At 37.0% G+C, this 24,175-nt stretch overlaps 1 protein-coding gene across 2 annotated transcripts in view; it reads right to left on the bottom strand.

Moving 5' to 3' along the window:
• Positions 1-1,678: 1,678 nt before the first annotated feature.
• SCG3 (secretogranin III) overlaps positions 1,679-24,175 on the bottom strand; it is a 40,247-nt gene continuing 17,750 nt past the window's right edge. For both annotated transcript variants that reach the window (XM_051980659.1, XM_051980660.1), the window contains exons 8-12: positions 22,784-22,900; positions 18,387-18,470; positions 17,442-17,567; positions 7,449-7,529; positions 1,679-3,001 (exon numbers count right to left, since the gene is read on the bottom strand). In XM_051980659.1, coding sequence (XP_051836619.1) covers positions 2,883-3,001; positions 7,449-7,529; positions 17,442-17,567; positions 18,387-18,470; positions 22,784-22,900 — 527 coding nt within the window. In that variant the 3' untranslated portion in view covers positions 1,679-2,882. The remainder of the gene's footprint in view (positions 3,002-7,448; positions 7,530-17,441; positions 17,568-18,386; positions 18,471-22,783; positions 22,901-24,175) is intronic.

The following is a 24,175-nucleotide window of genomic DNA, read 5'->3' as shown; positions in this document are numbered from 1 at the left end:
CCTCTATACAATTAACTGGAGAAGGAAATGGCAAACTAGTATCTTTGGCAAGAAAAACCCAAAATGGGGTCACAAAGAATAGGATATGATCGAAAAATGACTGAAACCCCCCCATCATGCTCTATTAATTAAATGATTTTCAAAATTACAAAATGATTCTGGCAGGATGCCTTGACTTTTGTCTCATTTATCAGAACTCTATATGTTTCTTAGCTATACACAAAGTACATCTCACTTCATGAGACATTCCACTTCCTCCCAGCAGAATGTTCAAAAACTGTGTCAGATTGTCATTATGAGCCAAACCTTCATATATATTTTTTATAAACTTGGAAAGAAGTTAGAGGATCATAGATCTAGAACTGAAAGGGATTGCAGACACTATCTAATCCAACTTGATCATTTTCCAGAAGATGAAACAGAAATAGGGAAGTTAAGTGGCTTGCTCATTGTCCCACCACTTATTAGAGACAGGATTTGAATCCAGATCCTCTGATTACTGAACCAATACTCCTTTATTATGTCCAAAATAAAAGATAACTATATGAATACAAGCAGAGCTGAATCCTTCTTCAATATTACATCCTGTGGGTCTTAGGCACAAGATGATTTTTCAGTCTTGCTGAGGGGTACACTGAGAACCTATGAAAATATAGTGGAAAACTTTGACAAATTGATTGAAAACTTTTTGGAAGCTGGATCTCCTTTTGAGGGCATTCCAATACATTGAAAATTGGATTTCGGATATATGTTTATAGGATTGAAGGAGAAGCTGATAAGAGTAGATCCATGTAGTAGGATAAAGGAAAGGATGTAATTCATAAATCTCCCTTTGTGATTCTTATCTAAATTATTAAAGACATTTCTAAATGTTTGGGGGAATTTGAGGCTTTAATTGTAGGGAATTTATGCAATTGTGAGGCATTTGAAATTAACTTATATTTGCCAAATATGAGAATCAAGATGACCTAATAATATAAGAAAAGTATGTAGGGATGGGGAGAGGTAAAATATATTCATTCAACAAACATCTAGTATGTATACCTACTATGTACCCATTACATTATAGTTTCTATGCGAAATGCACATATACTGAGGGAGGCGATAGAAACATTTCTGACCTAAAGTAGCTTAAAATCCAGTAGGAGAAGATAGGACATGTATAACCTGAACATTATTTCTGAAGTTATGAAAACCATTTGGCTCTCTACTAAAGGCAGCCACATTTGGTGTTTTTGGTTTGAGATGGATTTTTTGAGGGGCATTTTATGAGCAAGCACAAATAGGACAAACTTTTAAGGAGGGCAACTTCTCAAGAGCTAGTGAATTTAATATTGGGGGTTTTGTACCTTTTAGAGTGAGGATGACATAGAACATCAGAAGCATCCCATTCCTGAACACTCTCTTGGTTACCTGTCATTCCATTCAATTTAATTCAACAAGCATTTATTAAGCACCTACTTATGCTACTATGATAGTTGCTGGAGTTACAAAAAGAAAAATGAAGAGTACTTGCCCTCAAGGAGCTTACAATCTATCTCCTCATGATCCATTTAGTTTATTTTATGAGAATAGCAGAATTCCACTGAGCAATGAAAGGAAAGACTAGGCTATTCAATTTTCACTGGAGTGTAGGGACAAATGTCAGCAAAACCATTTGAAGCAATGACAGTTAATATATAAAGCAGTAAATTTTTATTCTTAAATGAAAACAGATATAAAACATTTACATTTAATTAATTTACATTGAATAATAAATTTTCAATGCATGGATTACTATGGGAACATCAACCTAATAACATTTCATGGATCTTTCAGGCCATTTCTGAGTGATTATTTTAAGCAGCATGTTTATGGAAAGGGAATGAGGAAGAGGCTTTGGAAGGACTTTCAGCTCATTAACTTTCCCTTCCTCTAGGGAAGCTGATCTGTCAGTTTTGGTTCAGAATGAGGCAAATGATTTTCACCTGATTCATTTCTAGCTCATTGCCTGAACCTTTTGGTATTCCTTGTTGGGAAACATTTTTAGCTCTAGGAATACATCCAATTCAGATAACTACTGATTTGGCTTAAGAATTTTTCTTGCTCTAAGGTGTACTCAGTGACCTAATTTGGTCTCTTGGGAAATACATAGATGTCTCCCTTATTCCAAATAAATTTAATGATCCAAAATTCACTATTATGAAATTTACAAGTTAGGGGATGAATTTCTTAAAATTGTAGGTGAACCATCAAAAATATACAATTTTCAGATCCCTTTGGTTTGGTGCCCAAAGAGTCTAGTTCATGGTCTAATTCAGAGGCTGTTAAAAATAGCACCTAGAGAAGCAGATGGCTCTATACCTTGTCATGTTAAGGAGGCTTTGAAAGAAAAATAAACAGATTTATTTTAACATCCCAAAGTAAACTGCTGGTGGGAATTACAATTTGCAGTGGACATATCGCCATTGGGATACTATAGTATCCATCATGCCCTAGGGTGAGAACCTATTTTAATTTCTTCCTTGAAAAAAGTTTAACTCAGTTCATTGGAGGATTTTTTTTCCCATAGGAACACATCTCTAATTTTATAATATGTCAGTGAGGGAAAAAATTCAGCATATAAAATTTTAATTTATTCACATTTTTTCCAAAATGCTACTTTTTTTTTTTTTTTTAGTGAATCAAGGGATACTACCATACTGTAAGTTTTTATAACAAGAGAGCTGCTTTTCATTACTTTTAAATATTCATTACAATGTGAATTCAGCATTTTCTATTAATCCTTAAATGAAAAGAACTCAGATCATAGGACTAGAAGTTGCTTGAAGCTACAGCATGTTATCCTAAACTATCTCCACAGTTAGGAGACTTTAGCATCCTTCCTGGATTCCTGGTCTTTTCTATAGGCTACTATAAATACGTTTGATAGTCTTAGCTTCTTCTTCATCAAGGATGCCTTTCTCCACATAAATGTCAGCCTGTTGATTGATGAAATCTTTCATCTTTGAAAGGTCATAATCTGGAAAATAAAATTAGCAGAAAATGAGCAAACCATTATAATGAATACCAGAACCATGAAACTATTTCCAAGGGCTAGTGGATGGTTCTAGGAAACAGGATTCTCTTGATATGATTAAAACAAATTACATGCAACAAATACTCTTATAAACACAAAGCTTCCTTTGGTTCCTGGCTATTAATAGGCACATTATTTGGAAGGAATATTATATCTGGAGTCAGGTTAATTTGGGCTTGAATCCAGGCTTAACTAGATGTGCGTGCAAAATAGGACAAATAGCTTAGTTTTAAGGCAAGTTTCCCAATCTGTAAAATGGAAAAAATGATGTTTCCATTTCCTTTCTCAGGTTAATATTTTATTTAACAAAGCTTAAATAAAATATTATATTTGAAAATAGGTCACGTACTGTAGAGTGATTATGTAAATGTAAATTATTATTATAAAGACAGAAGGATGTAGTAGAAGGAGTGCTGAATTTGGACTCACTAGAGACAAAGTTCAAATTCTACTTCTGCCACTTATCTGGTTCTGTGGGCACGAAGTCATTTAATTTCTCACTGTCCCAGTTTTCTGTAAAATGGGGATAAGAATAGCATTCTCTTCACAGAGTTGTGAAGATAATATGAGATACTAAATGTAAAGTACTACAAATAAGTCATATCCTATCAGATAGAATATAAACTTCTTGAGGGCAGGGATTATGTAATTTTTCAATGCTATAGCCATAATATTCAATACCATACCTTGTCTATATAGTGAGTACTTAATAAAGTTTACCAAATTGAATTGTTGTCAAGAAGAAAGTGAGTTATAAATAAGCTCTTCACGTGTTTTGCTTTGTTTTTTTACCTGATTTAGTCAGCTTCCTTCAAGTCCCAAATATCCCAATTATTTAATGAAACTCCAAAATCACCAGAAGAGAAGGAGAGAAAGGAAATATTTCAGAGGGAGAGAGAAGGAAGGAGAAGAAAAGGGAGAGAACAATATGAGGAAGAGGGAAAAGAAGAGAGAAGTAGTGAGAAGGGGAAAAAGGAAGATTAGGATGGAAGAGGAAGGGAATTGAGGGGGAGGATAAGTGAGCAAAAAAGAGAGAGAAGGAGGGAAGAGAGGGAGATGAGGAGGAACAATGAAGGAGGAAGGGAGAACAGAAGGGTAGAGAGGGTGACAAAGGGGAAAAAGAGGAGAGGCGGTGGGAAAAAGAGAGTTGGGGGTGGAGAGATATTGATTTTAGAATCAAGATGCAGTCTCTTTATTCCAAAGTGTAGCCTTAGAGACCTGGAAGGCACAGAATTATGAGCTGTCAGGCATGTACTGTCTAGCCTATTTCTTCGGTATTCTCCACCATGATAATATATATCATAGTGACACCAAACTTTAAGTTTTGCAAACAGCAACTCTGTGAGATAGGATTCATGGAATTTCCCAAGAGAAAAAATGTATTTATTTTCTCTGAATTCATCAGACTCTGCTCTCCCCAAATTTAGGTGGTTTATCAGATAAGATCAGGACTTCAATTTCTTATCATGAAACCTATTTTGCAAATGAATAACCTGAAGCTCTGAGAGGCTGAGCTGTGTGTCCAGGTCACACAGCAGCAAGTAGCAGAAACAGGATCGGAGCCCTTGCTCCTGAAGCCAGGCCCAGCCATCTGTTTAGTTTATCCCTGTCGTCTTCTACAGGACCTTTTTTATTTTAACATAACTATCTATTATATATTATGTAACATAATATAACGAGTGATTATTGGGGCAAACCATTTTGCCAGACACTACCTGAAAGTGCCTGAGAGATGCTGGGGAATGAGTCGTGTGCTTCCTGACTCCTGTAAGGCAAAAGACGGGCTTTGCTTCCCTTCAAACCAGGAAGGTGTGGGGCTTACACAGTTAAGGATTTGAAATGAATAATCAAGCTAAACCATGGGTATTCATAAAGAGTATGCCATAGGAGAGGCAGTTTGGAACTGTGGAAAGAGCCCAAGATGTCAGAGATCCTTTCAATCAAAAAAAAGAATAAACCTGTGTTTGGATAGTTTAATTTATAAAAAAAGGGTACAGCATTACTGCTATTAAGGAATTTTTTTCCCCAACAGGCAGGCAAGCAAAGGAATAAGCACTTATTAATCATCTACTATGTGCCCAGACACTGTTAAGCACTTTATAAAAATTTCACTTGATTCTCATAACCCTGCAAGGTAGGTGCTATAATTATCCCCATTTTGCAGTTGAGGAAATTGAGGCAAACAGAGAGAGGATCACACAGGTAGTAAGTGCCTGGCCTTACATTGGAACTCAGGGCTTCCTGACTCCAGACTCTAGACACTGAACCATCTGCACAGGAGAATAGGGGAGAAAAGTAAAGCCAGTTATAGCAATGTGCAAAAAAGGAAAAGATAATGCACAGGAGAGAACAGAAGGAGTCTCTGAGGGAACACATACAAGAAGGGCAGCTTTTAAAATGAATGTGCTAAATTTAGCATATACTAAAAACACCTAAAACTCTCTGTAATGAGCTTCCTAATTTTGGATACAATACTCTTTTTCTGTTCTTTGTATATTGAAATGTTCATGTTTGTTGATATTGTCAAATTCAAAATAACAAGAAAATGGAAAATTTGTAAAAAGATATTCTTTTGACAACATTATCTGCATTCTGAAGCCACTATTCTTGCTGCCGTCTTTTGTTTCACATGTTAGCAACCAGTCACTGAAGAGTCAAAGTTTGAAGGGCTAGTGAGATTCACCCAGAACAACCTATGTTGGTGATGGGAATAACTCAGATTTGTACTGGCTATTACAAAAGTCTCAGTGCAGTTTTAAGTTAGCAAAGCTAAATATTGTGTTTTATGTACATTTGATACCCACAGCAGATAGGTAACACAAGTATTATTATCCCACTTTTACAGCTGAAGAAACTGAGCCTCAGAGATTCAGAGATTTTCCCCATTTTACCTACTAGTAAGTATCAGATGAGGGTGCAGATCTGTAGTTTGGGCAAGTCATTTACTTTTTATCCACTTCAGTTTCCACATCTATAGAAGGAGGGCAGAGAGGGCATCCTTACATTGGATTCTAGGCTTAGAACTAGAAGGGACTTGGGAGCATCCATTCTCATGCCTTGATTTTGTAGATGAAGAAGTTGAACCCCGGAGAAGTTTAGTACCTTGCCAATGTCACACATGTAATAAGCATTACAAGTGGGATTTGAAGTCAATTCTTGAGACTCAAAAATCAGGTCTGCTTATAGCTTACTGTGGCTCTGCTTTTTGTCTCTAGAATTTTGTGATCTAAGATTCTTTACCATGCAATGATCCTGATTTGTTCTTTGCACTGAAGAAAGAACTGCAACTATATCTACTGGCATGTTTATACTTCCATACTTTGGGACATGAGTGAATAAGAAGGTGGGTTGCACGAAGTTTGGAGAAATTAGGGTTGAACCAATAATTCTTCTATTATGCTCCTCACATACATTTAAATTGTATCTCACAGGATCATAAGTCCATGTCTGGAAGGAATCAACCCCCTCATTTTACAGATAGGGAAACAGATATTGCAAAGTTGAGTGACTTTCCCAAGATCCCCCCAAGCAGCTGTGGTCCTAAGTCAGTGATTACTGCACTGCCTAGAAATAGTGTTCCTTAGAGATTCTGCATCTCACGGCTACCATGCTACCCCAAAACAGCTGCGCGTCACCAGGTCAACAGTGGATGGGGTGCCAGGCCCGGGGGCAGCTGAAGCGCTGGTTTCTGGGTATTTTCATTACAGTCAGCTCTGTCTATTTATTGCTTTCACTTATCTCCGACCTTTTCCCCCTCATCAAATTGTAATCTCCTTGAGGACCATACTTTTCCCTTTCTTACTTAAAAAAATCCCCATAGCACCTAGTATAAAGTTCTGAATACACAATACCTGGCTAACATTGTGCTTTACTGTTAGAAAATTATTTGCTAGTGTTGTTTCTTTAGATCATCACAATAACTCTATAGAGTAAGTTTGGCGAGTAGAATTAATTCCATTTTATGGATGAGGAAACTGAAGCAGAGAAAAGCAAAATCACTTGCTCAAGATCACCTTAATAGGTTGTGTCACCCTACAGCCACCCAGTGGGGTTTTTCCTCCCATTATTCCACCACTGCCTCCCAGATGTGCTATAGGAAATGCTATTGACCAAAAAATGGATTTGGACTTTATGAGAAATAGAGATTCTTTTCCCTCTTTAGGTAGATCTTGGAAGTATTGTGGTTTCCAAGAAGAAATTTGCATTCAATTCATCTCACTGGGGTAATTTATACATAAAAAGGATACTAGCTAGGTAGCAGAAAGGTTAGAGAGCCAGGGTTAGTTGGAAAGGCCTCTGGCACATACAAGTTGCTGCACCCTGATGAAATAATATATCGGTACTCCTCTCCCAGTAGCATATACCAGGTTAAACAATGATAATTCCATACCTTCTTTATTTCCTTGTTTATCATGTTTCTTCAGCCATTCAATGTTCTTTCTGATGGCTTCCAAATAGGCCTCTGTTTTCCCTGTAAAAACCAAGCAAACCAAAATAAAAAATTCATCCGAAGTTAATGTGTTTTATTCACTGAAATCTTCCTTTGGTTAAAATGAAGTGATCTGGGGCTAGGTGGTGCAGTGGATAGAGAGCTGGCTCTGAATTCAGAAAGTCCCCAGTTCAAATGTGATCTGAAATACTTAATAGCTGTGAGACTCTAGGCAAGTTACTTAATCCCAATTGTTTTCAAAATAATGAATCTGTCAAAAATATTTATTGGACATCTATGAGATGTTAATGTGACATATATAAACATGGAGCAGGATGGAGCAGTAGGAGAAGCACTGGCCCTTGAGTTAGAGATTTGTTGAGATTTAGTTTTTCTTGGCAAAGATACTGGAGTGATTTAAAGACACCAGGGCCAGCCTCTATCCACTGAGCCACCTAGCCAGAGTCAGATATCTTGAGTTCCAATCTTTGTTGAATCAAAAGTACTTTGAATGAACCCTATTCTGCAAATGAATAGGATGTTGAATCAAAGACATATTCAAAAGATTTCTAGCAGGAGATTGATGATGCAGGAGGCATTCAGGAGGAGGATTACATATGGCTCAATAGATTTGTGAGTGATCTGGTAAAGAAGATATTGCAATTGAAACCATGGGAGCTGATGAGTCAGTAAGTAATAATACTACTATGGCCAAGTACATATAGTGCTTGAAAGCTTGTAAATCACTTTACATAAATAATCTCATTTGAACCTCATAAAAACTTGTGAAATAGTTATCACTGATATTATTATCCACATTTTACAGATGAAAAAATTGAGACTTACATTAAGTAACTTGCCTGTGGTCACAAAGGCACGTAGAGTAGTGTCAGACAAGAAGTGGGTGCAAGTCTCTCCAAAAGAGTTTGCAGAGGAGAGGGCCTAATTCAAAGTTCTGGGTTACAGGGCATCTTTGCTTAGTGGGTAGGAATTGAATGATGATTCAGAAAAGTATACTTTCAAGGTTTGAATACATAAGTAAAAGGGAAGCAAGAGGAAGAAATTCCATGGGAGCCAAGGGAATAATAATAATAAGAAGAAGAAAGGAAAAAAGAAAGAAGAATCCTTATTTCCAAACTTGAAACTACTACTGTCCAAAACTCTGTCTCTCTCTCTCTGTTTCTCTCTGTGTGTTTCTGTCTGTCTCTCTCTCTCTCTCTGTGTTTCTGTCTCTGTCTCTCTCTCTGTGTCTCTGTCTGCCACTTCATTGCTTCTCAAAGGATAGAGCAATGTAAGGGTAAGGTTTAATTTGATAATTTCAGTTACAAAAAATACATACATATATGATAGTGAAACAAAGACAGAGACAGAGAAAAAGAGAGAGATAGGAAGAGACATAAAGAGTCAGAGAGATGGCGACAAAGAGAAACACAGAGAAGAGGTAGAAAGATAGAGAGGAATTTCAGGGTACAAGATCATGAAGGTAGGCAGGATGAGTGGCAGGATGAGGTAGAATAAGTCATAGGGGCTGAGGAGGAGGCTAACCTGTGAGACTATGGTATTGGAGGGAACATCAATAAGCACACTGAAAACTCCCAGTATGAGGGTAGGGGTGGGTGTAGAGAAGAACGGTGGGATCCAGGTACCAAATTTGTTTAAAACAAAAGAGAATGTTTTGGAGATTGCTAGGTGACAGCAGCAAGGATTTGGACTAAGTGATATAGATGGGTGGAGTGATTCTCAGAGGAGAGATTGCTGAGTAGTCAAAGAAAAGGGATAGCAGAAGCAAGGAAAAAACCTACTCATTCTTTTGTTCCAGTGTGTCAAAGAGGAGGGGAGAAAAGAATACATGATAGGAAGAGCACAAAGTATTAGAAAAGGAGTGGTGAGAACTTCACACTTTCAGGACATTCTGGAGAAAATCAGGTTCCATAAAGTCAAGAAGATGGAAAGTATATCAGATGAACTGATTAAAAATGGAAGAGTTTATTAATAGAACAGGAATTCCAGAGGGCACAATGCAACACAAGAGCTGAAGAAGACATTAATGCAGGGTTAGAGCTGAAATGCTATGCTGCTGCCTTGACTCTTGGTAAATCTATATATTCTATGAACAACTTTTTTTCACTGAATTTAGATTGTCTGAATGTGCTCTTCCCTCTTTTGATAATCCCAGCTCATCCTAGATTCCACATTACCTTGCTTGACAGAGAGTTTAGTTTAAATGTAAGGTGTAAAGATTTTCATTCCTCAACTTCACACAGGAATCAATATATAGATTTTCATGTCTGCTGTCTGAAGCTGGGAAGGTCAACTAAATTTAGTACAGCAAAAACAGTGTTCATTAATTTAAATAAATTCAGAGGAAAAAAGGACTTTATAATTCATTTAGTTCAATCTTCTCATTTACAGATTGGAAAAACTGAGAGAGAACCTACAGAGAATCAGATTCACAATCAAAATTCAAAAGTAAATTATCAGACTCTGACCAGTCTGTGCCTTTTCTATTTTTCTACTCTTTAAACTAATGAAAAGTCTGTATTACAGAATATTTTTGAAGAAATATGACTTGTTACTTTTCGGTACAAACAGTAACTAATATAGGACTAGATTGAGAGTTGGGAGACCTGACTTAATAGTTCCTCAGTTTTTGCTACATGCAAATTACAGGGCTGGATACTAGGGATGCAAAGATGAATTAATAATAAAAGATTATATATATATATATGTAGATAGCTGCTGGATGGTTTACATAGAACTTTCCTCATACCAACCTTGTAAGTTGCACTCTATTATCCACCATTTACAGGTGAGGAAATAGGTTTAGAGAGCTTAAATGATTTGCCCAACTAATAAGTAAGCTGTCTTAGCAGAAATTCACACATTAATCTCTTGATTCTGAATCTGGTACTTTTTCTAGTTACATGCTTGCTGCCTCTCAGCACAGGCTTCTAGGTGGTGCAGGGGATACACTGTTGTGCCAGAAAGAATAAAGACCAGTGTTCAAATGTGACCTCAGATCCTTATGAGCTGGGTGACCCTGCATAAGTCCCTCAGTTTCTCAGCCTTAGCCTTCAGTCTAAGTCTTAGCTCATCTGTAAAATGGGAATAATAATAGCATCTACCTCAGAGGGTTATTGTGGGGATCAAGTGAAATAAAAATTATAAAGCACTTAGATAGTTCCTGACATATAGTATGCTTTATATAAATGTTAGGTATTATTATTATTATTAGTGGTAATATAGTCATAGGTTTAGATAGGTTTAGAGCTAGGAGAAAAATTAAAAATTAACACGTATAACCTCTCCATTTTATAGACGAGAAAATTAAAGGAAAGAGAATTTAAATAACTTGTCCTTGGTCAGGCAGCCAGTAGTAGAGGTGGATTTGAAGCCAGATTTTTTTTTTTTTTGACTCTAAGTGCACTTCTCTCTTTTTTTTAAGGTAAGGCAGTTGAGCTAAAGTGACTTAGGCAGAATCACCCAGCTAGTGTCAAGTATCTGGATTTGACCTCAAATACTCCTGACTCCAGGGCCAGGGTTTTATCCACTGTGTTACCTAACTGCCCCTCTAAGTCCACTTCTCTATCCCCTGTCCCATATAGCCTCTTAAAGAATCTTTACTATCAAATAGCTTACAGGCATCTTGGTGGTATAATGCATAGAGTGCTGGAACCGGAGTCAAGAAAACCTCACTTCACAACTCAGACATTTACAAATTTTGTGACCTAGGCAAGTCATTTAAGCTGCCTGCCTCAGTTTCCTCAGCTGTAAAAATGGGGATCACAATAGCACCAACAGCCCAAGGTCATTGTGAAGATCAACTGAGATAATATTTGTAAAGTGATTTGAAAACCGACTATATAACTGTTCTTATTACAGTACAATAAGATGGGGAGGGGGAGGATTAAAGAAAAACCCTCTATATCACTATAATACAAGGCAGAATGTGATTACTAAGAAGATCAAACAAAATGTAATGAAAACTCGTTGTATGCCTTCGACAAAGTCAGTTTGTGTCTCGGGAGATCAGTTTTCTCAATCTTTCAAATGAATTCAATTCAACTGACATTTTGTTAAGCGTCTGCTACATACAAGGTACTAGGGATACAAAAAATCAAGTAGAAAACAGCCCCTCCCCAACAGGACGCTCTAGCAGGGGAAATGAGTGAGTTGGACTAAATGTACTTCTAAGGCCACTTTCCAGCCTAACATTCTATGATTCTAGAAACTAGGCCAATTAAATCTTGCCCAGGAAAGATCCTTAGAGAGTCTGTTTAGTGAAAAGATGAGTCATGAGTCATTAGTCATTAGCATTAGGGATGTTTGTATGCAAATGATGTTTCTAAGTTCCTGAGGGTGCTTGAAAACAGTTTGTTCTCTGAAATATTTTAAACACTTCCCACACATTATGTTTATAATATTAACTCTCATTATTTGGGGGCGAGGACTAAAAGAGCTCCTTTAAACCAAAATAAATCGTAGCTCAGGCCTTGGCATACTGATGAAAATTCTGAATTTCTGAAGTCCAACAAGTGAAGGCAGTTCAGTGATACATGGGAATGAATACCAAGGTCTTTATTACAATATTAAAATTTGTTTGTTATACTTTTTATTCAATGAAAGCGATATTAAGTAAGTTTCTCAAGGAATTAAGAATATGTGATCCTATCAATTTTGGCAAAACAAACCTAGAATCATATTTATGGATAAATCAATAGAGAGATAACTCTAGCATTCGGTAGAAGGTGGGATTTTATCTGGGACTTGAAGAAAACTAGAGAAACCAGTATCCAGCAGAAGAGAGGAGAGAGAGAATTCTAGACATGGGGAACAGATAGAAATAAAAATAGCTAATATTATATAATATGTTAAAATCTGGAAAGTACTTTACAAATATCTCATTTTATCTTCACAACAAGTCTGAGAGAGAGGTGCTTTATATTATCCTCCTTTGTATGAGGAACTGAACCAGGGAAAATGCTTGAAGTCTGGAGATGAGTGTTTTGTGCAAGGTACTGCAAAGGAGCCACTGGACCACAAAGTACAGGAAAGGAAGTGAGGTATAAGAACACTGGAAAGTTGGGAGAGGGCCAACTCTGAGCTCCACACAGGATTTAATATTTGATCCTGGAGGCATTAGGGACTTATTGGATCTTTACAATGGGATTAATTTGACAATTTAGATGAAGAATAATTAAATGGAGGATGGACTGAAATGGGGAAAGACCTTAATCAGAGAAGTCAACCAGCAGTCTATTACAAAAGTCCAGGTGTAAGGTGATCTAGAGAGGAGGGGGTTTGTTGAAGAGATGGGACAAAAGTAAAAGGGCAGGATTTGGCAACAGACTGGATATAGGAGATGACAGAGTGAAAAGTCACTCCATCATGCTGAGACTATTTTCCCTCTGGTTGTGGGTTTTTTTTTTTTTTTTTTATAGTTCAGATAAGATTGTGTGTGGCTTTAAAACAGGGGAAACTTGGCAGAGAAACAATCCTGTATCATCTCAGTTGAGCAGCCTGAGAAAGTAGGTGAGCTTTCACCACCAGAATTGTTAATATTTGTCTTATAGATTTGTTCTGACCCCAATTTGCTCCTCTTGACCCAGGAAAATTGCTTTACTCTATATATCAGCACAGACAGCAGAAATCCCTACACTTAAATAACTAGACAATAGCTTCCAAAATGATACAGAACACATTTTACTTATAAAAATCATGAAACAAGTGGGAAATAAAAAGAAATCTGGAAAGATCTTTATGAAATAATACAAAGTAAAAAAAAAGAAAGTAGAACATTGGAACTAATTATAGTCTACCATAGGAGGAAAAATAAGAGACCTATAGCAATGTATGCAACAGTAACACTTTTTCATTGAAATTCGTTAGCTTAAATGTAAATGCTTACTAATCTAATTGAATTATTTATACTGATATTCAATATTAAGTTTTTAGCAAACTATTTAATCATAGATAAAATAAATTATGGAATACATAAAGCAAATTGAATCCTAAGCACTATTAATGACAAGTGTTTTGATAAGATATTTAACATATAATATATTATATGATGAAGATATTTTCCTGTAATCATATATTTTTTTTTTATGGAAAAATCACATATATTGAAAAATGATCATTAACCCATTGGGGAAGGAGAGTCTGTTCACAAGATGAATGGGCAGCCTTGATCCATTCTGTTGCTATTTAGTTAATGAACTGAATAAAATACCAATCTGGATAGCAATTTCATGTCAAATGTCTCACAGCAACCAAAATACTTATGTCTTAGAATAAGAGATAATAAGGCTACCTCTTTTCTGTCCCATCCTGTTCCCCCAACTCTTGCCTGCCCAGGTAGGATAGAAAGCAATTACAAATCTGTCCCAGACTAGCAGCTTGTTGAAAAACAAAACAGAAAACGTGGGTCTCACATTAAGATTCCATAACTTTCTGAAGGACTAGAGGGCTCATGCCTTAGTTTCTTTGTTATCAAAGGACTGGGAATGGAAATCTTCTCCCTGTAATATATTGTAACAGTCTCCTTGTTAATGGGGTTCTTGCTACCATTCTCCTTCCGAGCTCCTTTCTCTCTTATTTGTATTCAGTTCTGAGTGTTTTTTTTTAAATTAGGTGATTATCTTTACCTTTACTGTGAGATATAATCTTACTCTATCACTTCTTCCTCATAATTGAAGATGCTCTTGACAGATCTATCTTATATCTTCTTCTTCCCAATACAAGAGATTCTGGATGTTACAATGGACAGGGCAGAAGACTGGGGAAGGCAGGAGATGACCTGGTTGAAGATTACAGTGGGAAGAGAGGCTGCAAGGGTTTCAAAGTGGGGCAGTATAGATTCTGATGACAGAAAAGAAAATCTTCCCATTCCTGAGGAGGATGTAGTGATGAGCACATATGTATCTAATTTTTTCCATAGTTGTTTTCATATTATGTAAGAATTCTTCTCTAGTTTGACTTTTTTTACCTTGAACCAGATCTATGAATTCCCTTTCCATTCCCGTCACATTGCTGCATAAATCATCAAAACTTATAAACATTTGTTGAATGAAAGAGACAGAAAGCCCAGACAACTTAGGTCTCAACCAGAATGGAAGTTTCCAGTGCTCCTTCCAGTAACTCAAGCTGGATTCTAGTAATTTGAACTAGAAAAACAGACCAGTTTTTTTCTTCTTCACATAAAAATAAATTAACTAGTCATAAATATATGGACATATTTCTTAGTGACTTTGTCTTATGCAATATAATTCTATTCATTCAGTAAATGTTAATCTTTGAATCCAGATCTGGCTGGTCTCTGACAACCATTTTTTTTTTTTTTTTTGTATTATGTGGAAATGGGGTGAGGCAGAGATAGCACAGGCACATAGTGGAAAATAATATATTAAAAAACAAGACAAAAACCCTTCTCATTCTACTGAGCACCTTCAGCCTCTATGGAATGTTTCACCAGCCTTGATAACATAAAAATTCCAAGGGAAGAGTTTTACTCTTTTTATCTCTTCTCCTTCTAATAGGGCTTTTCATGAGAAGTTAAAGAAACAACTTATTCTTCAACCACTGAGTAATCAACTCCTGAATAAATAGCAATCAGTGATGTAACTTAAGTCTCCCTTTTCAAAAAAATCACTATCATTTCTTTCTACAACTCAGAGAAACTCAAGAAAGTGCAGGTAAAGGATGTAGAGGGAAGAAAGCAGAATCAAAATAACAATGTACACAATTACCACCATGATGTAAATAAATGCAACATGGAAGAATAATAAAATCTTAACCTAATACAGCACAGTGTTTGCACCTTAGTGTCAAACTCAAAGTCAGACCTTTAAGTCGAAAATTAGGGTAGTAGGGATAAATGCAGTTGACGGGTAAGGGTAAGGGTGTGCAATTAAGTTATGATCATAAGACCACTCCTTTGCAATTTAGAGTCAAAAGTCATAGGAATGGAGGAGGATTAGAAATCAGAACTGTTTTTGTTTGTTTTGAAGAAGGCAGGGAATGGAGTACAGAAAAAGACTGAGTCAGGGACAATTTATCAGAGGAGGTAAAGCAAGCTGGAAGCAGTAAGGATCTGCATTCTTTAAATGGGAAGAGGTTAGTCCTCCTTGGGTTTGTAGGATGTGGGAGGGAGGATCTGAAAGTGGCAGGAGCAAAGAGCATGTTAACCCTTCTTCCTGACCCTTGATGCTACAGGATATAAGAAGTCAGCCCTGGAGACTGCCGGAGAGATGCGTCTTCATGAGAGATCTAGGTTTTGGTGAGCACCAGAAGGTGGAGGCAATGTGAGAGGAGCAGATAGAGGATCAAGGGGAGTAGTTAAAAAATTGAACAATAGAAGAGAGTTCTGAATGTTACAATGGACAGGGCAGAAGACTGGGGAAGGCAGGAGCTGACCTGGTTGAAGATTACAGTGGGAAGGGAGGCTGCAGGGATTTCAAAGTGGGGCAGTACAGGGTCTGATGACAGAAAAGAAAATCCCATTGCAAATGAAATTTCCTTTTTGGTTATTGCCATAAGAGCAAGAGGTGAGGAGGAGAGGGCCTTATCCTTTCCCTTTCTACTCCCACTTTCTGTGGCCAGCAACCACTTCTCTCTCTGTGGTTAACTTTCTCCCTCAACTCTCAGGGGGCTACAGAAGATTAAGAGCCTCAGGTGTATTATTTAGATAATGATAAGGGTAAAACAGCTGTGTCCCCTCTCCCCTCCCACCCAGTCCCTTTTAGGAAGGGGTTGAGGGTTTGTTGGGATGTATTTGTTGTACCAAAACAAAATGTGTCAAATAAAAATTAAAAAATATCGCACTGATTTAAATATGTCTACACACATATCTGTACATAATACACATCATACATGTGTGTATACAGGCCACATTTACACATACATGTATATGACATACATTCATGCACACAATCCACATGTGTGTAATACAGCCTATACACGTACATGTGCATATATGTGGGCACAAATATACATACAGATGTGGGTATACATACAACATATGTGTATATGCACACATAAATAAATAAATAAAACTGATATATACGTTACAGGAATATACATATATATGTGCGCATGCACACATGCACACACACAGATAATGTTGTCATAACATCCAAGGTGGCTTCCAATTTCACTTGATTTTTTTCAGAAGTTTGGATGAGTTTTGATTAATGCAAGATTTATTATTAAGTACAAGTTATAGATTATGTATGCCACAGCAAGCTAATTAGCTAAGATGTAAACAGTGGTAATAAATAATAGTGGATTTAGGATCAAATTGATGTTTAACTTCTTATACCTCTAGTTGTGTGATTTGTGGGCAAGTTCCTTACCCTCCCTAAATGTCATTCTTTTCATTTAGAAGATGGAAATAATTAATTTTAAATTATCTTCCTCGCAAGGTTAGTTGAGAGGAATGTATTTTGTAAATTGTAAGATACCACATAAATTACAGCAAATTAATTGTTTGGACATGTATACATATATTGTATTTAACATATACTTTAACATATTTAACATTATTGGACAACCTGCCAATCTGAGGGAAGGGGTGAGGAGAAGGAGGGGAAAAGTTGGAACAAAAAGATCTGCAACTGTCAATGCTGAAAAATTACCCATGCAAATATTTGGTAAATAAAAAGCTACAATAAAAAAAAAAAAGATACCACATAAATTTATGTCAAGATAATGAATTTAAAGCATGGGCAATTGGCCATAGATCTGGCATATGGGAATGGACTTCAGAGAATATGAACAGCATAATACAAACAATAGTGACTAATAGAAATGCAATTTTAAAAGCATATCTAGTTGCAAATAATAGTATCACCTTTGTGTACTTTCAGCACACAATGTACTAATTGTCAAGCTTTCTCTGGTGTGGGGAAATAGGGACCTCAATCTCTTCATAAATCAAAGGTAAAAATTCTATACCTATTGGTTCCTCGTTGGTTTTTTCTGTGTTGTGCCCATCTTTTGTGGAATCTTTTTGTGTTCCATATTCCTTTTCCATTTTAGCTGCTTCCTCCTTTGTACTGTCTGCTTCTTCATGACTCTTATCTGAAGGAATCATAAGTACATATTTACTGTTATATCTACAATTGAAGATCAGTCATTAAAATATTTTCTGTTTATTCCAACTTCAACTCATTGGTATTGAAATAATCTACATCTATCCACCAGAAGAAATCCTCAAACTCCAGGAAATTCCATTCCCTTGAGAGAAAAAATGAACGAAAATCTATTTGCCCCTTTCATCTGCCCTACTAATATAGGCAACTGTCTGTTATTACATGGAATAATATGAAATGGAAACCTGGAAGTTTCCTATTGAATTTAATATAAGCATCAAAATTGGGCAAATCAGGCCCCATGGTGAATTTTGGGGCAGTAAACCTGTCCAGTTTGTATGTTTTTAATGAATTGGAAAAACAGTATAATTCTCCACTCTCTAAGTCATTCATTCCAAACTGAACAATCCTAGAGAATCAGACCTTCATGTTCTTGAACTTTCACAAGGCCTTTATTCCTTTTCAGCACTTTATTCCTTATATATATATATAAAACTCTTTCTACAATGCTGGAAAAAATTTCACAACCACCATCACCACTACCACTACAACCTGTGAATAAGTCATACAGTGATAATTGTGCAATAAATGCTGTAATAATAAGATCAGAGAATCTTGCAATTATAAGGGATTTACAGATCATCCAGATGCATGTATTCCCTGGCAGTCTAATTCTATACTTCGTGCCCCAAATCTTTTTCAAAATTACAATGTAGTGGCTGCTCATTATTATACACAAACTTCTAATCATTAATCCACATGATATCTGTCATTTTTAAGAACATGAAGAAATTTGTAAGAAGAATACCTGGAATAAATCTGTTTTTATTATCAGTGGCATTTTTTTCAAGCTTATTCTTTGTCTGTAGAGCTATTGTTGCATCCAAGTTTTCTGAAAAAAAAAGTTCCATTTAAAAATTCTAAGTTTGATTTTAAAAACCTTGATTTTTTTTTTCTAAAAGCAAACAAATAGCTTAACCTAATAAATCTGGATAGGGAAACAATAGAGTCTGAACTAGATTATATTTCATAGTGTTATATAATTCTAGAGTTGAAAAGAATCCTAGTTCTCTCAATCCAATCTCTCACTCGATTCTTTTCATGTACCCTGACAACATCCCAGGAAGATGCTTATCTAGCCTCATTTGTATAGTTTCAATAGCAAAGACCATGTTTTATTCTCCTTTTGGCCTCTCTTATTGTATTGTGCTGGGCACATCATTAAAGTATAATGCCTCAGAGTAATACTCATTTATACTTAAAGCTCACTAATTCACGAGCACAGCTCCATGGAATAACAGAATAAATCATATCCCTTTTTTTTCTTTGTCTAAATAATTAGATCATTGCCACTGAGAATCTGGCCTCCTGATCGCTATCTTGTGATCCCAGAGCATCTGATCTATGAGTATGGTAGCCTTTTTAATATGTATATTCCTTGCTATGAAGACCGTTCAATAGCTATTCCCATAAAAGATGATGTTATATTCCCCTTCAGGGCAAGGCTGGTCCGTACTGGTAGTGAGGCAGTAAATCAGGGAGGGGAAGAGTCAGTCCTTATTTGGGACCAAGGAAGTGAAGCGGAAGATGGAAGGAGAACAATTACAGACCAGAAAGGAGAATGGGTTCATGCCAGGTTTTCCATAGGGCAGAGGCAGGGGAAGAGAGACTGATCACTGGGCAGAGGTTTAGAGCCAGAGGCAGGAAGAGGGACCACCAGCATTTAAGAAGACAAACTTCACAGACTGCCCCGAAGGTGAGCCTGACTCAACATGACTCACCAAAACTTCAGTCTTTTTAGCGCTGCTGGAGGTATTTTCTGTTTCTGGAAAATGCTGATGACCTGATATGCTTGTGGTTGGGGCCCTCTAAGCCTCCTTAGGATTTGGCTAACTCTGCTGGCCTGCAGCCCTGTGCACCATCTTCCCCCACCTTCTGGGGCAAGACCTCTAATTAACTCTGGGTCATGTCTGTGGTGTGTTAGCTCCCATACCCTATCTGCAGGCCCATGCCCTGCAGGCCTACTTATAATAATAGCTAACATGTAAATAGTGCTTGCTATGTGCTGGGTACCATGCTAACTAAGCACTTCATGATTATTATCTCATTTAATCTTCACAACAACCCTGAGAGATAGGTACAATTTTTATCCCCATTTTACAGATGAGGAAACTGAGGCAAATGGAAGTTAAGTGACTTGCCTAGTGTCTCATAGTTAGCTAGTGTTTTAGACCAAATTTGAACTCTGGTCTTTTTAATTGAAGACTCAAATCTCTACTTTGCTGTCTGACTGTTCTAGGGTCTTGAAACAGTGAGCTCCATGTTTCAGAGACATCTCGGGCTATATATTTTTTTAAGCCACGATAAGAGCCCATTGAACAACTCAGAGGGTATAAATTAGAGTTATATTTAAGCAATTATGACAAATAATGATAGAACATAGAGTAGTTAGAGGGAAGGGGATAGTTTCAATTGGTAGAGGAGAAGGAAGGCGACCAGCATTTATATGGCACTTACTGTACACTTTCCCCAAACATCTCATTTGATCCTTATAGCCTCTCTGTAACGTGGGGGTTTTTTATTATCCTCATTTTGACATTTGAGGCAAACAGAGATTAAGTGATTTGCACAGAGTCACATAGGTAGTTTGAATCTGGATTTGGACTTAGGTCTTCCCGACTACGGACCCAGAACACTGTCCACTCTACCACCAGCTATTTTTAGTGGTAGGCTCCTGGACTTAGTACCTGAGGAAGCCGGGAAAGGCTAAATGCTCTTTCCACCAACTTCTGGAAAACTCTACTAGTTGATGTTGAGAGATAGCCAGGCCCTTTGCCCATGTTCCAGGGCTCTCTTGGGGTACTAATTTGCACCCCAAATGGCACCGTTTGTAGGCTGCTTTGGCCATGTAGACATGCAGGTCAGTGTGCATGTACTCCAACTTTCCTAATTGGCCACTGAACATGGGATCTGCAGGGCATAGTATGAGTACAAAAATAAATGTAGTAAAGATTATAGATGGTATAGACTTGCAAAGTCTTGTGGCTAAGTTAATATAATGAAACTCCACAGTAGGATGACCCTGCCATCTCACTGCCAGGTGGTACAGTGGCTAGAGTACCAGACTGGGAAGCAGAGAAGACCTACATTCTAATCTGGGTCTTAGACACTTATTAGTTATATGACCCTGGTTAAATCATGTAATGTCTATTTGTTCAATTTCCTCATGTGAATAAAAGGGGATAATAATAGCAGCTACCTTCTAGAGTTGTTATAAGGATCAAATGAGGTAATAATTATAAAGTATTTGGCACATAGCAACAAAAATGTTAGCTCTGATGATGATATTGAGGTTAGAAAATGTAGTCTTGGAGATATAATTCTAGGGGATGGTTTTATCCTGTCCATCAGATGGGGGTGTGATATCTGGTGGAAAGGTGAAGCTTTATGCAAAGAGTCATCATAAGATCATAGATTTAGAGTTAGAAAAAAAATTTCCATTGCCATCTAGTTCAATCTCCTCATTTGACAACTGAAAAAAACTGAGGTTAATCAATGGATGGTAAGTGGTCACACAGCTAGTAAGCATGAAAATCAGGATTTGAAACCAGGTCTTCTGACTCCCATGAAGAGATTGTCCAGGACATGAAATTAAACCAGGAGATGATGTGAAATGGAAGTCTATGAAACTAGAGAATTTCCTTTTAGGAACAAGTAGGTGACTTTAACTATGATAAGAAGCCTAGCACTGGGGAGTGTCTTAGTTAAAAACCATCTTTCAGGAGCAGCTATGTAGCACAGCAGTTAGAGCATTAGCCCTGGAATTGGAAAATCCTGAGTTCAAATCTGTACTCCCACTCACTAATTGTATGACCCTAGGCAAGTCACTTAATCCTGACTGTCTCTCTCCCCCCAAAAACTTCATCTTCATACTTCACATACTTCACAAGTCTATATAGAAATCTAACAATATTCTCATGGATGGGGAGGACACATAGGTTACAATAAGCTTGAAGGACAATACATTGAATTCCGGTTTGGGTGTAGACTTCACATAACTGTACATAATTCCCAGTGCTATGGTACAATCAACCAGAAGCCACAATTAACAGTGGAGAACCCTGAGTAGGATAGGTCCCCATGGCCCACACCAGATTACTGTGGTGGAGGGAAGAGCATTGCTCACCAAGAATCTTAGGAGCTATGTGCAGGAATGAATAGACACCCTTCTGATCCTTGGGTGTCAACATTATGTCTGCTTGGAGGGTGAGAAATGGGCCTGATTGAATATAGATATTGTGTGGCTTTTGCTGGCAGATTAATTCTCACAGAATTGTGGAATCTTAATATTGGAAGAGATTTTCGAGAGGTGTGAGCCAATCCCTCACCTGAGCAGGCATACCTGAGCAGGAATCCCTTCTATAATATCCCTGCTGTTGCTTGAAGATCTAGAATGAAAAAATCACTGCCTCTTGATGCATCATCTAATTTTGGGCAAATTAAACCCTGAGAAAGATCTTCCTTAATACTCTGTGAACTGTATAATCTGTCTTTCTGATATTTCTTCCTAGTTATTTCCCCAGTACCCAAGTAGAATAGGTCTCATCCCTCTTTCATTTGACAACTCTTCAAACACTTGAAAATAGCAATTTTGTTTCTCCCCAAATCTTCTTGTCTCTAGATTTGATGATACATTATCTTGAATATCCCAGAGTCGATAAGTACACAATAAAAATTGTAAACATTTTTTGGTGGAAAAATATAGCTTAAATGAGTAGCTCAGAACCACATAGCTCATAAATCTATGAGCCAGGAGAAGGAACTGAGGATATAGTTGTACCAAAAAAGAGAATGGACTATTACTCCCAAATCTCTTCCCCACCAGTTAAGCTTTTAAGCCATTGTCCAATCTGCCTTTTCCCCATTACACTTAAATGGAGCATGGGCTGGAGGAAAACCAGGAAGTGTAGGTCCAGCAGTCTCTGGCCTGCAGAAAAGAAAAAGTACTCTAACCCTTCCAACCTTACTCCACCAGATAGTTGTGGTAAGGGCAAAGTCCCATCCGTTTATCCTAGTCATGGTTCTGACCAATATTCTGGGTAAAATTATCAATGAACTACCAATCTACCTAACTCTATTACAATGTTTGGTAAACACCCAGCTAAGTAGATTCAAATCTATTCTTACAACAGATTGCATTCTTACCAAGGTATGAAACACCTTCTTCTGGAGAAATTGTACCATATTTAACCATCATCTTCACAAAGTCAATCAATGTCTTCATTATAGTAATCAGTGTTTCTTTCTCTTTAGCTTCTTTCTCTATGTGAAAGGGACATAAAAACAATCAAAATGTACATTTATCTTTGATGATCGCGTAAGATTCTCTCATCCATTCACTTAACACATATTTATTATATATCTACTCTATCTAATATTATGTGGTGGGTATTGGGGAAAATGCAAAAAAATATAGTATTTGTCATATTCCACCTCCCCCATTAGGTTATATAAAACTTGAATGTGACCTATATTGTTACTTTTTCAAATGTGTTATTTTGCATTGAAGAGATTTAATTTTAAGAGGGGAGGAGAAGGATGGCCTGTATTTGGACCAAAACACCAAATAAGATATAAGATCATATAGTTTACTTCTACAAAGAACCTTGGGTCATCTAGTACAAATTGCCAGTCTTCCAGATGAGGTCAAAAAGGTTAACTGATTTAACCAGTGTTACAGAGGTACAGATAATAAGTGGCAGAGCTGGAATTAGAACCCAGTGGGACATGGTTCAATTTATTTCAACAACATCAATCACTTAATTAATTAATAATTAATGTTGCTAATTGTGTATAATATATTGTACCAGAGAATGTGGATTGAAAAAAAAAGAAAAGAAAAAATAAATAATCTCGCTCTCAAGAAGTTTATATTCTGTATAATGTGCATAAAATCTAGTAGGGGAATCATAACATGTGTATAGGTACATATGATAGCAATTACTGTATAGTATGTATAAGGTATATAATATGCTATATGGAACAGTAAGAAATGTTTTATGTTATGTTTTATGAATAAAGTTCATTCATGGTAAGAAGAGGGAGAAGGGGAAAGCACTGTGCTAAGTGCTTTGTGGGTATCTCATTTGAAGATAAGAAAGGCAGTGAACTACAGAGTTCTACCATTTACTTCTGAATCAAGTCAAATGTGGAAAATAGATTAAATTTTTTAAAAGCTTTTAAAATGTATAGACAATAGAGTGAGAGTAGAGAATAAGAGAGAGAAAGTAAGGGCAAAGGGGTCTGTCAGGGGAGCAAGGCAAAGGGCTGTCAGTGACCAACTTTAGCTGCCTCATCATTCTGTCTAGAGCTACATCTGCATTGGCACATTTCATATCATTGAAACACAGTCTTGGAGGCTGAAGGAGTGACCTTCATTGGCAAGTAGTGACTCACCAGGTAAACAGGGATAGGTTTTTCAACTAGGAATCTGCTTCCTAATGGTACACAATGACTCAGAAATGGGTCAAAAAAGGTGAAAAACTCCTGGAGACTGCAGCAAGTCTGACATATCACTTATACCCCAACTCGGAGGTG

This window comes from Antechinus flavipes, chromosome 2, assembly GCF_016432865.1.
Source record: "Antechinus flavipes isolate AdamAnt ecotype Samford, QLD, Australia chromosome 2, AdamAnt_v2, whole genome shotgun sequence".
Taxonomy (NCBI): domain Eukaryota; kingdom Metazoa; phylum Chordata; class Mammalia; order Dasyuromorphia; family Dasyuridae; genus Antechinus; species Antechinus flavipes.
This window is presented reverse-complemented; position numbering and strand designations above follow the sequence as displayed.